Genomic DNA, 19,978 nt, shown 5'->3' on the forward strand with positions numbered 1-19,978 from the left:
TCAATATGAACAAGCTTGAGGCCGCCCTTGACGAGTTGGTCAACATGCTTACTACTTATGAGACCACAATCAAGAAAGAAAAACATGTTCTCCTAGTGGGCTCATCATCTAGTATGAAAAAGGGAGCCCAAAACAAAGGGAAAAAACGTTCTGCCCCACCAAAGAAGAACAAGCACAACAAGAAGCCTTACAAGAAACCTACTCTGGGGCCCACGAAGCTTGACAAGTCAGAACAAGTCTGTTTCCACTGCAAGAAGCCTGGACATTGGAGGCATAATTGCACAGAGTATCTTGCCCAGAAGCGTTCTAGCCATGGTATGTTTTACATTGAAGTTAATGTTTCTATTAATTCCGCTTCTTGGGTATTGGATACCAGAAGTGGTTCTCATCTATGCAATGATTTGTAGGTGATGGGAAGAAGCAAGAGACTTAGAGATGGTGAGACATTTCTAAGAGTAGACAATGGAGCAAGGGTTGCTGTCACTGCCATTGGAAACATTACTTTAATTCTAGACAATGATTTTAAGTTGTTTTTGAGAGACGTTTTATATGTTCCTGAATTGGTTAAAAATATTAGTTCTTTTTCTATGCTTGATATGGATGGTTATTCTTGTGTTTTTGTTAAAGGTGTTCGCATTTTATACGATAATGAATGTTTGATTGGAACCGATAATTAACAAACGATCTCTATAACTTAAAATTAAAAGATAATTCCGTTGAACAATATCCAAGTGCATACGAAAACAACAACAAACAAAATAAAAATAGAAGATCCAAATCTCGCACAAATATGGCATGTTAGACTAGGTCATATTTTCCAAAGAAGGATGCACAAGCTAGTGGGAGAAGGCATGTTTGACTTGTCAGACATAAATTCTCTACATACTTGTGAGTCTTGTCTAAAAAAAATGACCAAGACTCCATTCAATGGAAACGTGGAACGTGCGCATGGTCTACTGGATTTGATCCGCACAGACGTTTGTGGCTCGCTAAGTGTTAGTACAAATTATGGGCTATCCTACTTCATTTCCTTTACTGATGACCATTCGAAGTATGGGTATGTTTATTTGATGAAACACAAATCTAAAGCATTTGAGAGGTTCAAAGAATTCAGATATGAAGTAGAAAACAGCTAGAAAGGAGTATTAAGACACTTCGATCTGATCGAGGTAGAGAATACTTGCGTGCTGAATTTTTGGGTTATCTAAAAGAGAATGAGATTCTCTCATAGTGGACTCCACCAGCTACACCACAATTGAATGGTGTTTCTGAACGTCAAAATCGAACCTTGATGGACATGGTTCGATCAATGATGGGATTCACTAAATTGCCTACATCGTTTTGGGGCTTTGCGCTTGAAAATGCGGTAATGTTGTTGAATAATGTCCATACAAAGGCAGTGGATAAAACACCATATGAGAGATGGATGGGAAAAACTCCCAAATATTCTTACTTGAGAATATGAGGATGTCCTGCTTACGTGAAGCAGACAGTGAGGTCAAATTGGATAGTAGATCCACTTTGTGCTACTTTGTAGGATATCCAAATAATTTTGTCGGATATTATTTCTATCACCCCGATGAAGCAAAAGTTTTTGTTTCAAGAAATGCCACCTTTCTGGAAAAGGAATTTCTATTAGATAGAAAAAGCAAGATGATAGAACTTGAAGAAATTCAATATACTCCCTCAACTGTAGAATTTGAACCTAATCCCCAACAACCAGTAGATGAAGTACACGCTCCTAGAAGGTCTGATAGGGTTATTAGACCACCGGCAAGATATACGCTTCTTCATGAACAAGGCCATGATGAGCCTTGTGTTGGATGTGATCCAATGAACTTCAAAGAAGCAATATCTGATACTGATTCATCCAAATGGCTTGAAGCCATGCATTCTGAAATGTCTGGACATTTGTGGATCCACCTAAGGGAATCGTTCCCATATGATGCAAATAAATCTACAAAAGAAAGCTTGGGGTAGATGGGAAGGTACTGACCTTCAAAGCAAGACTTGTTGCAAAAGGTTATACTCAAAGGTAAGGAATTAACTATGAGAAAACTTTTTACAGTTGCTATGTTTAAGTCCATTAGGATACTACTAACCATAGCAGCATGGTATGAATATGAGATATGAAAAATAGATGTAAAGACTGCATTCCTCAATGGAGACATCAAAGAAGAAATTTATATGTCTCAACCTGAGGGATACACATCAGTAGGAAGTGAGCATAAGGTATGCAAACTGCAGATATCAATATATGGTCTCAAGCAGGCGTCAAGGAGTTGTAACCTAATATTTGATTGCACTATCAAGGAATTTGGTTTCGCTAATAATCCCGAGGAACCATGCATGTAAAAGAAAGTTAGTGGGAGTGCAGTGACATTCCTAGTACTTTATGTCGATGACATCCTACTCATTGGGAATGATGAAGGATTACTGCAATCAACTAAATTATGGTTAGCAAGTAAATTTTTCATGAAAGACATGTGTGAAGAATCCTATGTATTGGGAATACAAATCTATAGAGATAGATGAAAGAGGAGCTGATGCTCACCCGAGCCACTTATATCGATACCATTCTGAAGAGATTCTCTATAGAAGAGTCCAAGATAGGATACTTACCAATGTGTCATGGTGTTACTCTATCTAAATCTATGTGTCCCAAAATGATGAAAAGATAGAGACGATAACACGTATTCCATATGTGTCAGTCATTGGCAGTATCATGTATGGTATGATATCGACTCGTCCTGATGTTGCTTACGTTTTGAGTGTTACAAGCAGATATCAGGCGAACCCTGGTCCAATGCATTGGAAGGCTGTGAAAGATATTCTTAAGTACTTGAGAATGACTAAGAATTTGTTCATGGTCTATGGGAGTGGAGAATTGAAATTGGAAGACTACACTGATTATAGCTTCCAATGTGACGTAGATGATTCGAAATCGACCTCTGGTTTTGTATTCATGTTTAATGGTGCGGCTGTCTCTTGGAAGAGTTCTAAGCAAGACACCGTTGCGGATTCCACCACTGAAGCTGAGTACATTGCTGCATCTGCTGCAGCCAATGAGGCAGTTTGGATGAGGAATTTTGTCCAAAAGTTGAGCGTTATTCCTAATGGAGTTGATCCAGTCCCGTTGTACTACGACAAAACTGGTGCCGTAGCGCAAGCAAAGGAACCAAGGTCTCATCAGCGATCCAAACATATACCGAGGAAGTTTCACATCATCCGGGAGATTGTGGGAAGAGGAGATACATCAGTCAAAAGAGTCCCCTCTACAGATAATGTTGTTGATCCACTTACAAAGCCCTTGGCAGAACCATTGTTTGAGAAGCATCGTGAAGCAATGAGATTAAATTTTATGGGTAGTTGGCTCCAGGGCGAATGAGAGATTGTTAGAGTAGATGCTTTGTAAACCAACTGTTGGCTAGGAAATTTATTGACTCGGTCGTAATAAACAATATTTATTTTATTATAACGCTTTATTTCATGGTTTGTTATTTCTTTATCTGTATACTCATGTGATCAGCATAGATAAAGACCTTGATTATACTTTAATACAGATGAATCGTACTTCGATGTTGAAACTCATTTGTAAGCACTGTATAATCTAAATTCGTTCGTAGTCGATTCAGCCGCATAAAACATGGATAAAGGTCGCTTGAGCTCGAGACTAGCATCTGTGATGTTGTGTACCGCGTTTCTGGGTAAGGACATAGAGATGTTCAAACACGCAGATGGGTAGTTATATAATGATTGTACCGAACTACCCTCCCTAGGACTTTCCAAGTGGTTATAATTCATCGAGATGATAAGTCTGTGGTTATGATTGTAAATCATTAGTCCTCACGACCCGGGACAACACTGAGGCTCTATATGTTAGGGCCGTGCTTTGACTCGTTTACCGATTCCATGAGGGTCATCAGGTAGCGAGATTGAGTACAGTTGTGACACATGTAGGAGCCAGTGCATTGTAGTCAATATTAAATAATAGTGCATGGAATCTCTGGCCAGAGTATGAGATGTACATTAGGGAATGAGTTCTCCAATTGTACATATGATGCCACTATTTATTCTCAAAGATGTGTCACATAGTTATCGAATTCTTATGCAACCCTCTATGAACCAATGGTTGCAGATTCAATCGAGATATATGAGATGAAGGGACCGTAATGTACGTTAATCATAACCGACTGGTTCTTACAGGCACTATCAGTGATATCTAGGGAATCATGGGACGATTCTACTAGAAGCTCTTACCATTATTCGATGGATTTAATCAGAAAAATGATTTCTGACATTCTCATTATCAATTGTCGATACATAGAATGGGGCAAATTAGGGTAAGTCCGAATAAAAGATTATGTCCTGAATCACAAATAGTTGTGAACTCACGGCTAGTTGTATCCTTGAATCATTGAGAGTAACACAAGTACTAAATTATTTTGTCCCCGTTGAGATAATAAATTCAAGGAGTTGAATTTATGACTATTAAATTTTGGAGGTGATAAATTCAAGGAGTTGAATTTATAATTTAAATATTAAATTCAAATGTTGAATTTATAAAAGATTTAAATTAAATGTAATGGGTGTATGTATAATGGACTTGTAGGAGTACAAGTCCAACATACAAATTATTAAGGTTCTTAATTGGACTTTAAAAGATTAATTAATTAATTAAATTAGTTGGACTAGAATAATTAATTGATTAATTCCATTAAATATTTAATTTAATTGATGGGCCCTAAACTTATTTATATGTGTATTAGATTTAAGGTTAAGAAGATTTCAACTCATAATTTCGAAATCCTAGCCTCCAAGCCAAGGGATTTTCAAAAACACCTCCTCCCACTTTCTTTGTTTTCGGCTACTTCATATCAACTGAAGATATGAGCCGTCAACCCGTTCTTCCATCTCAACGTAAAATCTTTCTAAATTTCTAGTGCAATTTAGAAGAGGAACAATTGATCTAGTCGTGGACTTGATTGAAGGATTGATGGATTGGTTCTAACATCTACGAAGGTGCTTCAAACACAATATTCTCCATGAGCTTCAATAGCTCGTGTTCTAAGAATGTTAACACCGATGAATTAAATATATTTTGGTGTTAAACCAAGCAGAAAATACTCGAAATAATCCTTCGTTAAGAAAGCTGACTAATTTGAAAGCCTTTTAACTTGTGTAGACTGAATAACTAAGATGAGGAGGATCAGTTCTTGCATGTATCAGTTCGGTTATGGTGAGAACTGAACTGATAACAAAAGTTAAACCGTTAAATACACATGATATGTTTATAGATGTTCGGAGACTTCAACTGCTTCTATGTCACCCCTTCTACCACCTCGGATAGGATCCACTAGAAGACTTTGATTTATACAATGCCTTGTACAAACCCACTCAGCTTAGGACTTACCCTACTAGCTAACTGAACTCCTAGCCTAGACTGAAGACAACACCTTCCAGCCAACACTTGTTTTACATCTATGTGTTAAAGACTACATACATAATTTTCTTGTCTTTGTGCAAGACTCACTCAACTTATCAATACACTCTATTTTATGTACATGTGAGTGATGATGTGTGTGCGTGTGTGTGAGAACTGATATATGAATACAACACAAAAGTGTTCTCACACACTGAGGGAAAAATGCTTCTAAACTAAGCTGATAACACTTTGAAGTATTCCCTCAAATCTGGGATGATTGCTTCTTGTAAGCTGATGTGCATTATCTGTGCCATTCTTCTTTCACACACATATGTATTTCTGTATGTTTGCTGATTGTATTGATCTTGTATTTACAGGGGCAATGTGACCGTACACCAAGACTCATCAAATATTTTCGTTGCAATTTGAATTCGTTCTTCGAAATATGTTTGTATTTTCTGACAGCCACTCTGGAACGTTTTAGTTTTAAGTTCGGCTGCAACGTCCATTTTTGTTCTTTGACTGGACAAAATATTTTTCTCAATGCGCATAGCTGGATTCCATTTGAATAAGCTCGTCATGTTCTGGAAACTGATTGACTCCTAACTGATATTCTGAACTGGTCAGTTGAACTGATCTTGAACTGGTTTGGTGAAATCAGTTGGCTCGTCAGCAGAATTGATTTCACTGCTTCGGTTGAACTGGTCAGCTGGGCTCTTCATCAGTTGAGCTCTTCATCAGCTGGCCGGGCTTCTGAAGGTCTTTTGCTGAACTGCATATCAGCTGGTCAATTAGTTGAACTGATCTTTTGATATATCAGTTGAACTGGTTCATTTTGGGCATTCAGTTGGCGCTTTCAATTTGCGTCTCGATAGCTTCAGTTTTGGCTTGATAACTGATCAGTTCGAATCCTGATCAGTTTCAGCTTCTGCGCACTTAGGTAAATTTATTAGAAACAAAATAACAAGTTTTGGTAACATCAAAATTAAGACTGCGAACATGAAATGTTCCAACAAGGATTGAAGAAAAGAGCCTCGAAAAATTTCGTAGGAAATACATCAAGAGCTATCTCCGAAATCTCGGAATAGTTGGAGTCAAGTGAAAATTTCACTAAAGGTAAAAGTTTCAAACGCCCTATGAATGTTTACCAAACCTATACAAGTGCTCAAACAATAATTTTGAATGTCAAAATTTAAAATTTTAAAACTTTCGCCTGCGTTTGTGTTGGATCTCGGTTTTCTACGAGCCCAAACGCAGCGGAAGTTTAAAATTTTTATTTTATTTTGAAAACAAAATAATTCTTTTGGACACTCGTATGATTTTCAGGAATTAAACATACATAGGATGTTTAAAGAATTATACCTTTGTGAATTAAATCACTGGACTCCAACTAATCCGATATAAACGGATTAGCTCTTGATGAATCCCTACGAACTTTCTTCGATGAAATCCTCTCGTTTCGTCTAATCAGGTCCACGACTGAATTGTTTGATCCTCTTCCAAATTGCACTAGAAATATTAGAAGAGATTTAACGTAGGAGAAGATTATTTGAGAGGGCTCAAAAACCTTTCTCAAAAGAAGGTGGCAGATTTTTCTTTCTTTGGAGGAGTAGTTTTCGGAAAATGATTGTTGTAGGCTAGGGTTATGACTTGCAACCCCTATTTATAATTAGGTCATAGCCTAATTACATAATTAACATTAATGGGCTTGATTTAATTAATTGGGCTAGTCCAACTAATTTAATTAATTTAATCAAGGTCCATTAAAACTTTAATTAATTATTATGTTGGACTTGTACTCCTACAAGCCCATTAAACATATTACCCACCATATTTAATTTATTAATTAATCAACTCAACTTTTGAGCTTAATGAATTAAATAAATTATAAATTCAACATTTGAATTTATTGTTTAAATTATAAATTAAACTACTTGAATTTTCATCACCTCCAAAATTTAATATTTAATAAACCCAACTTTTGAGTTTAATAAATTAAATTAACAAATTTTATAAATTCAACTCCTTGAATTTATTCTCTCCAAATTTCATAAATTCAACTTCTTGAATTTACTATCTCATAAATTCAACTACTTGAATTTATTTTCTCAAAATTTAAGTATCATAAATTCAACTCCTTGAATTTACTATATAATATAAATTCAACTACTTGAATTTATTCTCTCAACGGGAACAAACGATCCAGTGCTTGTGTGACCCTCAATGGTTCAGGGATACAGCTAGCCGTGGGTTCACAACTCTTTGTGATTCAGGACATAATCCTTTATTCGGGCTTACCCTAGTTAGCCCCATTCTTTTCATCAACACTTTGATCAAGAATGTCAGAACTCATTTCTGATTGCACCCATCGGATCATGGTAATAGCGTCTAGTAGCATCGCCCCTTGGTCCCCTAGGTATCACTGATAGTGTCTGCAAGAACCAGTCGATTATGATTAACGTACAGTACGGTCCCTTCATCTCATATATCACGATCGAATCTGCAACCATTGGTTCATCGAGGGTTGCATATTAATTCGATAACTATGTGACAACTATAATAGTGGCATCGCGTGTACTATTGGAGAACTCTTTCTCCAACGTACATCTCATACTCTGGCCAGAGATTCCATGCACTATTATTACATCAGATCACATAGGATATCCACACCCGTAGGTGAGCGGTGAATCCCCGACTACAATGCACTGGCTCCTATATGTGTCGCAACTGTACCCAACCTCGCCACCTGATGACTCTCCTGGAGCCAGTAAACGAGTCAAAGCACAACCCTAACATATAGAGCCTCAGTGTTGTCCCGGGTCGTAAGGACTAATGGTGTACAATCATAACCACGGACTTATCCTCTCGATGAATGATAACCACTTGGAAAGTCCGAGGGAGGGTTGTTCGGTATAATCATCATATGACTACCCATCTGCATGTTTGGACATCTCTATGCCCTTACCAAGAAACGCAGTACACAACATCACAGATGCTAGTCTCGAGCTCAAGCGACCTTTATCCATGTTTTAGGCGGCTGAATCGACTAGGAACGAATTTAGAATATGCAGTGTTTACAAATGAGTTTCAACATCGAATTACGATTCATTTGTATTAAAGCATAATCAAGGACTTTATCTCAGCTGATTGCATGGGTATACGGATAAAGTATCACGAAACCATTAAAAGTTAAATTATATTAAAATAAAGATTGTTTATTTCACTTGAGTCAATAAATTCCCTAGCCAACCGATGGCTTGCAGGGCATCTACTCTGACAGTTTGTGCACGAGAAAACCCGATTCACAACGTACATAACTTCAAAATACTCTTCGCTGGAAAAATGTCTGAAAATACTTCATTGATTAAAATGGTGGATATGAAAGACAAGGGAGAGCATTGTTTGTTTCCCAGTCGCTAAAAGCTGGCCAGATTAACCTCCATGACTCCCCCATCCTCCTCTACACCGCCATCGCTCTCGGAGGAGGAGGTGCCGCCGGATATTACTACTGCCATTGCTTTAGAACAATCCAACCAAGCTCAACGACAATGGCTTCTTGCCCTCGTTGCTCAAATGCATCAATCTTTTGCTCTCATCGATACCTTTCCATTGCAATTTCCACTTCAGACACTCCTTTCGTCTGACAAGTTTTATCGATTCTTCAAGCCTCCGATTCTCTGCTTCTCCATCACCACCACGATCGCCATTTAAAAGCCCGGTTTCTCAATGCTGCGTACAATCTTGGAATGGTCTTTCCTTACCATTTTCGGACTCTCCTGTCACTGCAAGGTGAACCAATTATCGATGATGCATCAAACTTCTTGCATTCTTTGATTTCTTCAGTTTGTTGCCTTTTTCTTGATAATTTAAAAATCGGGTTCTCATTGGACCAGACTGCATCTTTTAAGTCTAAGGACAAACTCAAAGCGTTTGGATTGATGGATCCCTTTAAACAAGCTAAAGAAAGGTCTGTTAGGGCATATGTAATTTACCCAAGGGCCTCGTTTTTCAACCATGATTGTCTCCCTAATGCTTGTAGATTTGACTATATTGATTTGAATTCTGATTGTGATAGTAATGCTGACATTGTTGTGAGATTAATTCAAGATGTTCCCGAGGGTAGAGAGATATGCATTAGCTACTTTCCTGTCAATGTTAAGTATTCTGAAAGGCAAAAGAGATTGAAAGAGAATTATGGCTTCTTCTATGATTGTTATCGGTGCAAAGTCGAGGCTAATTGGTCTAACAATGAGGAGGAAGAGGAAGATATGGAGGCTGAGGATGAGGACATGGAGGAGGATGCTGACGGACAACTATTTTCCTCGTGCGTATTTCTTCATGAGATATATGTGTAATAAAGACAATTGCTGGGGTACATTGGCTCCTCTTCCTCTAGATGATGGTGGATTTTCAACGATCATGGAGTGCAATGTTTTTGGCAACTTAAGCAATTCAGAAGATCTGATGGATGGGAATTCGTAGCCTCCTTGGTTGGTGAGCGACGATTTCCGTTGGGAATAAATCTAACAAGAAGACTAGGTCAAGTTATAGTAAATGAATGATGAGTCCAAATATCGATCCCACAAAGACTAATATTTAACTACTAGAATTTTTATCATTTAACTTCAGCTAGACAAAATAAATAATATATGAATTATTAATATAAACTAATAACTAAAATAATTGCAACTAAAAACGACGGATCCAAACATCAAGGAGAGATTCAACTTCAAATAAAGAACTAAGACACACAACGGTACCAAACTCTACTATATTGACACGTGTTAAAATTCAATTAATTATTTAATTCTTGACAATCGCGATAAAATTCCCAATTTATTTATTAAACGATTCCTCGAATTAATAAACCTATTTAAATCTAACAGTCCAATTATTTCTAATTGAATTTAATCAGATCTAAATGCATTAAATCTTCGTGGAATTTCAGTTTTTACCTAAAATCGCAAACTGAAACCGAATACTATTTCTAATCAGTTTAACCATGTGTTGATGACGTCTTTGTTGCTATATTTAATCAATCATATTCCGATTCGTGATTAATCAACCTCCTTTTCCCCCCTTCTTTCTGCCTCTCTCTCCCCTCACGCCTCTTCTGCACTGTTTTTTTTCTCTTTTTACACTCTCCTTTGTAAGCTTCTTTCACGTCTCTTTTTATCTCCACTTCATGGACATAATCCTCCAACTCCTTGAAGCTCATGTCAAGTTCAAAAATTGTAGATAAGATTGTAGAGATTTTATTTATCAAGATCTGCAAAGATTTTCTTTCAAAACTTCAATATTATCAAGGAATAAAATATAAAAATATTTTATTTCCTTTTTTTTGTATTTTGTTTTTTTTGGAAGTTTTGTAAAATCATTTTATATCCCAAATTAAGCACTTTTCCTCTTTTTATTCAAATCTACAATTACAATTAAATTAATTCAGATAAGCACATAATTAGAGATAAAAATTCTAGTTAAGCACAAATATTATAAAATTAAATACTTAAAATCTTTATTAAATTTGGCCTTATCAATCCCCTACACTTAACCTTTGCTCGTCCTCGAACCAAGCAAAGAATAAAAATATAATCGAGGAATATTCAACGATTCACCACAAAAATGACACAATCAAAAATTTTCAACCTATCAAATTCCGTCACACTCAATCAAAAGATCACAATTCGAAAATCATAAAATTCACTTTCATAACAACTTTAAAACTCATGCATTTGCTAGAAAAGATCAATATAATGAGACGTGAGTAGTGTGGAAGTCAAAACTCATATTCCTCAAAGATGTTTTGTAAGGTCCAAAAAATTAGATCTACGTAACCTGAATGAATGCAATCTAGGATTTTATTTTAAAATATGTATTTAATGATTTTTATGCATTTAATGCATGAGTATTGCATGGTTAGAGTTTATTTCACGATTATTTTAAAGTTTCATGCATTAGGTTTTTAAGTTGCATTTCACGCTCGAACGAAGAACGGAGACCGGAGATTATCAGGAAAAATATTTTTTATTGAATGATTAATTTTAATTAATTAATTTTTAGTGTTTTAAGAGTGTTTTTATCGAAAATTGGGTCTTGGTGGGTATTTTTACTCGCCGGGTCATATTTTAATCGGTACGCAAAATTTATCGATTCGAAGGACTTTTTGACGGCTCGGGCAATATTTTCAAAAAACGTACGTAAACGAAATATTTTTTGGGAGTGATATTGGGCTTGTTGGGTTTGTTTTAATGTTAAATGGACTCAAAACCTTTTTAAATTTTAAATTAAGGCCCATTGGTGTGCTATTTTATTCCTTAAACCTAATTAGCAAACCCTAACCCTACTTAGCACTAAGTGGCCGCCCCCTCCCTCATTTGCAGCCTCCTTCCTCATGGTTTTAGCAGTAAAATACAGCAGCAAGTCGGCCCCTCCATTTTTCTTTCAAACAAGATTTCTCCCCGCTCCTCCGGTGCCGATCCGACACTCGTTTCTTCGAGTTTTTGATCATCTACATGTCAAGGTACACATGTATCTTCTTTTATCTTCATTCAAGCCAATAATATGCAAAAATTTGTGTAAATGCATGGAAATCTCTCGACCTACCTTGTGTGCATGCTTTGCTTAAGGTTTGTCATGAAAATTGCATCTTTATGTCGCATGCTCACGTTTTTTATGATTTGCAGTGAGGGGCTGCCGTGTTGTCAAGGCTAAGGGGCTGTGCATTATGGTAAAGGGCTGTCATAAGGCTGGAGTCGAGCGTATGCGTGTCAAGCTTAGAGCCGAGGGGAGTGGTGTTGAGGGTTGACTCGTTTTGATTGTAGATTGGGTAAGGGGTGGAGCCGGCGGTGCAAGGTCTGAGTGTAGTATTTTATTCACTTCTGTCTGTTCTCCTTTTCAGCCTCCTTCTTCTCTCTCTTCACGTCTCTATCCACTGCCTCTCTCTTCTCATTCCTCCTTTCTTCCCCCTTTCTTTCTGCCCCTCTCACGCCTCTTCTGCGCTGCTTTTTTTCTCTTTTTACGCCCTCTTCTGTAAGTTTCTTTCACGTATCTTTTTATCTCCACTTCATGGACCTAATCCTCCAACTCCTTTAAGCACATGTAAAGTTCAAACATTTTAGATAAGAGTGTAGAGATTTTATTTATTAAGATCTGCACAGATTTTCTTCCAAAACTTCAATATTATCAAGGAATAAAATATAAGAATATTTTATTTCCTTTCTTTTGGTATTTTGTTTCTTTTGAAGTTTTGTAAAATCATTTTATATCTCAAATTAAGCATTTTTCCTCTTTTTATTCAAATATACAATTATAATAAAATTAATTCAGATAAGCACATAATCAAGGATAAAAATTCTAGATAAGTACAAATATTATGAAATTAAATCCTTAAAATCTTTATAAGATTTTGAAATTAAATCCTTAAAATCTTTATAAGATTTTGTCTTTATCAGTTGGTATATAGTAACTTGACTAACTTCTATGTTTTTCGTGTTGTTTGAGAATGCATGATATGTGATATGGTTGTTTACTGTTTAGGTGTATGATCTTTGCAAGTTTTCAAGGTGTGTCCAAAAATTCCCCTACACACCAAATTCACTTGCACTGGCAGGGCATCAAAGAGGGTCCTGCAACAGTGAATTTTGATATTATTTGGATATGTTACTTCCATAATTTTCAAAGGCCTAATGCAAAACCACATCCCATCCCATTACTACCTCCTTCATCAGCAGCCATTGCGAGATGATAAAGCTGATTTTGTGAAATACTCACCCTTAGATATATAGTGCCATATGATACTATCTGTCATTGAAGCATTGCCTTTGGGAATTCGTTTAATCTCACGCGATCAACCGACCACGAAGTGTTATGGATTTTGTCCCAATCCCACTCGCCTGAATCTGACATCAAATCGCTCACCCTCAAGTGAACCCGATTTGGTTGTGGAATTGTGATATGTTTAAAAAGATTAGGGTGTAGCAACCGAGGTTCCATAAACACCTGAACATTGTTCCCTAATGCTATTCTCCAACAAATTCCACAGATCTTGGCCCCAAAGGAGGCTCCCCCTTCATAAGAGGGGTTATGTCCTCAGCCAACATCAAGGAATTGACGAGTTTTCCCAGGGGAATTAGACACATTCGTACAACATTAAGTTAAATTACATAACCAGCCTACATAAATTTCAATGTGAAGTCTTGTACCGTTTGACTGAATAATACTAGAAAATTTTAAAACCTTTAGTTTTTGTTCTGTTGTTCTTTTAATTCCAACATAATTTCATCTTGAAATTGCTACAAGACTCTAAAACATCATTCACTGGAATGACGACCAACTTGCTGCCAACAAACAACCAACTTGCATTTCACAGTATGTTATTTTTCCCCCATATGCAATGTAAACGTGATTAACACTCCAATGTAAAATTAACAGATACCTAAGCTACGCGTATCTTGGAATTAAAAATGATCACCAGTTTCCAACAAATAAAAATAGAAAATTAAAGATGAACCACTCACTGAAAAACTAAAGCATATAAAGACAAAGCTCTGTAGATAAACGTACAAGGATGCTTAAAACCCTGAAAAACAAGGTTATGAAGCATGAAAGTATAAAATACTACATTTAACAGCTACAGTTGCATCAAATAAGAAATCAGACCCACCTTATTACAGATGAGTTAAAACCCACCTCTCTTTTATTACTTCAACAAAACCATATCAATTTTCGCAAAGTCAGAGACCTAACATGCAAAGATGCGATGTCGTCGTATCTGTATTTTGGACGACAAGTGATAAGGTCACAGACCAGGAAACAAACAGCCGGATACAAGTAAAGTTGGAGCCAACAACACACTTTGAGCATGATTAGTGCATACTACGTAATATTCCATGCAAATAGCCACCACTCATGACTAGTGATACTAAGGAGACAACACCAGCTGGAAAGATCTTTCCTGAACTCTTAAAGCGAGAACCCATCACTACGAGGAGAGAAAGCGATAGACCAAGGCCGAGGCACGATGCCAAAACAGGGTTTGTTGGAAGAATACTGTAAACAGCATACAATACAAGAGCTGACAGTCCGCCAGAAATCAATGACTTCTTGCTTCCACCTTTCATATAGCCCATCGCACCACCAACTCCAACCAAGGCAGCATACCCAAGTGTGAGTTTCTGGGACATTGACATGCCTACTTTCTTGGCGTCGCCACTGGCGTGACCGGCATTTTCATCTGGTCCCCCCTTATCCTTATTATCATTACCACCATTGCCACTTCCACCACCTCCATTACCACTACCACCACTAAAATTGTCATTCGAACCACCAGAATCTGGTAAAATATCACTGCCTGTCCCAACAGAACAAACAGGAAATGTGGTTGGCATTTTTGAATCTCTGATAAAACCAGCTTTATCCTCCCAATAAAGAGAACCAGTTCTTACTTTCTTCAAGCTTGTCGGGACAAAACTCAGAGCCACAGCTCCAACTGAGAACGCTTGCTTGCGATCAACATGAAGTTGTACTTTCCTCGAAGTGCCCAATTGATGACGAGATCCTTGCAGTAATGAGGACTGCGAAAACATTAAGATTTCTCCCATATGTCCTAAATTTGATGACTTAATATAGATTTCTCCAAACTTATCCAACAGTGAAGGAAGTCAACGTGTATTAACGAGGTTATTCCCCAAGATCTTGAAGTCTCAACAAATTTCACTACAATCAACTTTCCGTTGACTATCAACTCCACCTGCGATTGAATGAAAGCTCAAATTTAACAAGGTAATCTAACTGCGACATTGTTAAACATTTGAGACATCTTATGATCCACTTATCCAGTCTTTTTATATTTCCTAGTGGACGAACTGAATTACCCATAGCAGATCACATAATAATTCAAATTCAAAACATGCCCTACGCCATCAAAACAGCCCCTCAATACAAGTAGAATGCTAAAATACTTAACATAAACAATAAAAACATAAAAAGGATTTTTTCCCATCATGGAATATGAAACAAATAAAAGGATAATAGACTAGAGTACAAAAAAGTTAACACAGACATTTAAAGAAAGCTCACAATAAGGCAGCCAACAATCAAAGAGAGCTTACCCGAAGAGAATTATGAATAATGCAGGTCTCACTCTTTCAAATCGAATATACAGGAAACTATTTACTGATGAGGAGACGCGTTTCCTCATTTATCCAATAGCAAAATCATGCTCCAATTTCAAGTTCTTATGGTAAACATGGATAGGAGGCAGGCAGGAAACTACCAAAAAATGTTCAGAAGTTAGCACCCAAAGCAACAAGAGGCAAATTTTCACAAACTCCTTTCGAGGGGAATGCTCCGTAAACCTCCAGGAGAAAATCTTGATGATATAAATACCTTCGTTTTACATTAATTATTTCATCATCTGATCTATTAAACCCAATTACGAACATAAATTCACAGAAAACAGAAAAGATAAATGAGACAACGTCAAACCTATCAACATCTCCATATATCCAAATCACTAAACGACAAGCGATCGAAACACTATGGAATGTACAAGGAAGAAATCATACTTCAGCTTAAGGAGAGATCCTCGGTCGCCATTTTTGCTGCTTCTTGTACTGTGCTAGTGTATTTGGTGTTCATGCGGTTAAACCCTAGAGCAAAAGATGGAAGGGCAAAACTACCCTTAAGTCAACCTAACATTGTAGTCAAGGTTTTTTAAAATATTATAAAAATAATTTTTTCCTTACCAAACTATAACAAAACATGAGACATTTAAAATGTATAACAAAATTTGTCCGTATTTTTCAAAAAAAAAATTTTAAAAAAAAATAAAAAAGTAGGTCTCTTGTGAGACGGTCTCACGAATCTTTATCTGTGGGACGGGTCAACCCTACCGATATTCACAATAAAAAGTAATACTCTTAGCATAAAAAGTAATACTTTTTCATGGATGACCCAAATAAGATATCCGTCTCACAAAATACGACCCGTGAGACCGTCTCACACAAGTTTTTGCCAAATAAAAATGTGAAGTTGCATGTAGGGGTGGGCAATCAAATAGAGTTTCTCCATATTCTTTCAGACTCGAACCCGATCGGGTGCGATTTTTCAGATAAAATCAAATAACTAGTCGGATTCGGATACTACCTGAAGCCGACTATATTTTCAGGTAAAAACTTTATATTCGAACTGGATATCGATTGTTTCTTATTTTAAAATAAAAAATTATGGGATTATAATTAGAGCGACCCAATTTAAAAAATAGACATGAAAACTCTTCTTCGGCACTCAAATAAGTCAAATGTTCTTTTTCAGTTCAAGTTTCAAGCGGCCGCATGCAGACATCCTTCTTCGCTCGCTCTCGGAGAGGAGGAGAAGACTTCAAGTCATGTAAGTTTTTGTCCCGATTGTTGAATTAATAATGCGTACACTTAAATTTGGTCTGACAATTGTTTTGGTTGTAGTGGGGCAAAGCATTTTCTGGTCTTTTCTTTGTGATGTATTTTTTTTATTGCAGTTGGTTTCAAGGTACTAACCGTTAACAAAGCAAGATTAGTGGCTCAAGAATTCAGATAAGAAAAAGGAATAGATTATGATAAAACTTTTGTTCCAGTAGTTAGATTTGAAGCCATCAAAATCTTTCTAGACTTGGCAGCATTCAAGAACTTTAAATTATTTCAAATAGATGTGAAGAGTGATTTTCTGAATGGTCTGCTGCAAGAAGATTTTTATATGAAACGACCTCCAGGTTTTGTAGATCATTCATTTCCAAATCATGTTTTTAAATTACATAAAACTTTCTATGGACTCAAACAAATATCAAGGGCATGGTACGACACTCTCTCTTTATTTCTTATTAATCATGACTTTATTATTGAAACAATTGATAAAAACACCATTTACGTTTGTCAAACCAACATATATTCTTAGTACAAATATATGTTGATAATATTATTTTTGAGTCAACTAACTCCAAACTTTGTGAGAAATTTGCTAAAATGATGTACGATAAATTTGAAATGAGCATGATGAGAGAATTTACATTCTTCTTAGGATTACAAGTAAGACAACTCGAATATAGAATTTTCATAAATCAGATGAAGTATACCAAAGAGCTACTGAAAACGTTATGCATGGAAGCATGTGCTGCTGCCCCAAAAGTAGAACAAGATGTAGTTCAATTTGAGATTTTTTTTTTAATGATATAATATTTTGAGGATATTACGTCATCAGAAAGAAGGTCTACACAACACATCAATCAACAAAATCGAGCAAAAAAATGCTTTGAAAATTTTGTTGATTCTAGTTCATTTTAGTTTACTTATTTCTAGTCCATATGATTTAGTTTTCATTGGTTTTAGCATATTCCTTCATATTTTAATTTCAATTTATAGTTGAAAAATGTTGATTCATGATAATAATTTGTTTTGTTGTTGTTTATAGGTATTCCTTTCAATTTTCTTTATTTTTATAAATTGGTTTCTGTTTTTTTACGCTTACCGAGGAAGTTAGAACTAACGACCGATTCGAGGTTCACATCGCTTGTTTTTTAGAAGTCGGATTTCGCAACTTCGGCAATATTTTGTGCCTAGCGGCACATCTTCGCAATATTTATGTGTAAACAAATTTTGGCACGTCCATGCCACCAAATAAGCGAGGAAACACTGAGAATTACGAAGGACGTTGCTGAGTCATTAGGTTTATGAACAATTGGAAGAGAATGCACTCAGTAGATATTTGGAATGAATGACATGTCTAACTTTTCAGATTCATATAATGATCTTTACAAAATAGATGTGGATTTCTCATATAACTTCTGCCGAGAAAAAAGATTGAAAGAATTAGATAATGAATACTATTACGAGGAGTTAACTGCATCAACTAAGTGCACAAATAAATTCTTGGGGACATGGAGAATATGTTAATCTTAAATCTTCATGCTTATATGGTTGTGCTTCTCGAAATGAAATGCGGATTCCTCAAGTCTCTTTTACAGAGATAAAGAGACAATTTAGATGCAAGCTACATCAAAAGAATGCATTCATAAGAATGGAATGCATTGTTTGATTTTGGGGAATATATAATTTCTGATTTTTCAAATCCATACGATTATGATTCAGGAAAAGAAACATGGGTTTTGATATGAGCGACTATCACGCAGCTCTAAAAAACAAAGGAGATTAGTTGGAGGATTCGTCTAGCACATTGTGAAACATAGAGAGATAAATATATATCAAGAAGAGCATTCCCACTAAATGTCTAAGGAACTCTCAGTTCCTCGTGTTTCCTCAAAACTGGATTATGAGAAATAGAAATTAGATTTTTTGATGTCTAGTTTCATAAGAAATTTATAAGAATCCATGAGTTGCTTAACAGAAAAATGAGCAAGATCATGCCGAGCACAATGAGTGGATTGGAAGAAGCTGTTGAATATCAGTAGAATTCTGGCAAAGTGAAAGATGGCTATAATAGCGAGGAAGACCAGAATAGTGACTATAAACAAAATGCCGAAGTGGGAGAATCATCGGGAGATTCTCATTACCACTATTTCAATACATTGTCATGCCCCACAAATGCGGAGGATGATATATATCCAAAATTCATATGGTAATCATATGAAATAATATTTTTCCCAAAAAGATGGTCCAATAAATAAGGATGAAGATTTTTATGTTTCCCAGATTTTACAGTGTGATATGTATATCTCAGGGGGCAAAAAATTAAAATTATACATTGTTTAATCGAGGGAAAAAAGAAAAAGTGCAACAGAGACAAAGAGAGGGGAAGAGGAATATAAAGAAAATGACGAAAACATATTGGATTCCCAAAGAAATAGTATTTGAGGTTAAATACTCATGTTCAAAGTAGAAAAAGAAAAATTCCCTCACAAAATCAACAACAAAAATATTGGGTTCCTAGAGATACGATTTTTGAGGTTAAGAATATGTACAAAAGAATTTCAAGAAAAGAGAATCATTTTTATGAGAGGATGAATACATTATATGGAGAATTTGATATGTGATACAGGATTTTTGGTCTCAATGATAAGAAAACAACAATACATCATACCATCATCCTTCAAAGGTCAAGGGAATGGGTTTAGGTCGAAGACTAAAGCTCAACGTGGAAAATAAACACGATATAGTTTGAGGGATCAGAAGCATTTTCAAGTTAGTACTTAAAGGATTAACAATCCTCATACTCAAATGATCAATTCAAGGAGCATGTAATTCACACTTCCTTCTAAATCAATGAAAAAGAACAGTGACAGGTGGTAGAACACCATAAATTTCCAATACAACTAGTTAAAATTCAAAGGAGAAGGTTGTTACTACAAAAAGCAGAAAAAATTGAGGAAGGAAAGTGCAAAATTAGACAAAGTAAAACCGAGCATGATAAAAAGGTTTTTGAGCCAAAGAACCAGGATGATGAACTAATGCTTGAGGAAAAAGTTCATAAAATAAGAAGAATAAGTTTTTGGATTGGCGAGATACTAATAGAATATTTTCAACTTCAAATTAATGGAAAGCGAGATATAAGGGATAATCAATGGCC

At 36.0% G+C, this 19,978-nt stretch overlaps 1 protein-coding gene and 1 pseudogene across 2 annotated transcripts; one reads left to right on the forward strand and one right to left on the reverse strand.

The window, feature by feature from the left end:
* Nucleotides 1-8,767: 8,767 nt before the first annotated feature.
* On the forward strand, nt 8,768-10,385 carry LOC140957887 (histone-lysine N-methyltransferase ASHR2-like; annotated as a pseudogene).
* Nucleotides 10,386-13,941: 3,556 nt separating this feature from the next.
* Nucleotides 13,942-16,143, reverse strand: LOC140957693 (uncharacterized). Of its 2 annotated transcripts, none has more exons than XM_073415038.1 (2): nt 15,991-16,143; nt 13,942-15,173 (listed from the first exon to the last, which is right to left on the reverse strand). In XM_073415038.1, the coding sequence occupies exon 2, from the start codon at nt 15,022-15,024 to the stop codon at nt 14,290-14,292; it is 735 nt and encodes a 244-aa protein (XP_073271139.1). In that variant the 5' UTR covers nt 15,025-15,173; nt 15,991-16,143; the 3' UTR covers nt 13,942-14,289. The 2 variants fall into 2 exon arrangements, with proteins under 2 accessions (XP_073271139.1, XP_073271140.1); XM_073415039.1 differs by lacking the exon at nt 15,991-16,143 and adding an exon at nt 15,535-15,857.
* Nucleotides 16,144-19,978: the final 3,835 nt, after the last annotated feature.

This window comes from Primulina huaijiensis, chromosome 14 (genome assembly GCF_012295235.1).
Source record: "Primulina huaijiensis isolate GDHJ02 chromosome 14, ASM1229523v2, whole genome shotgun sequence".
In the NCBI taxonomy this organism is placed as follows: domain Eukaryota; kingdom Viridiplantae; phylum Streptophyta; class Magnoliopsida; order Lamiales; family Gesneriaceae; genus Primulina; species Primulina huaijiensis.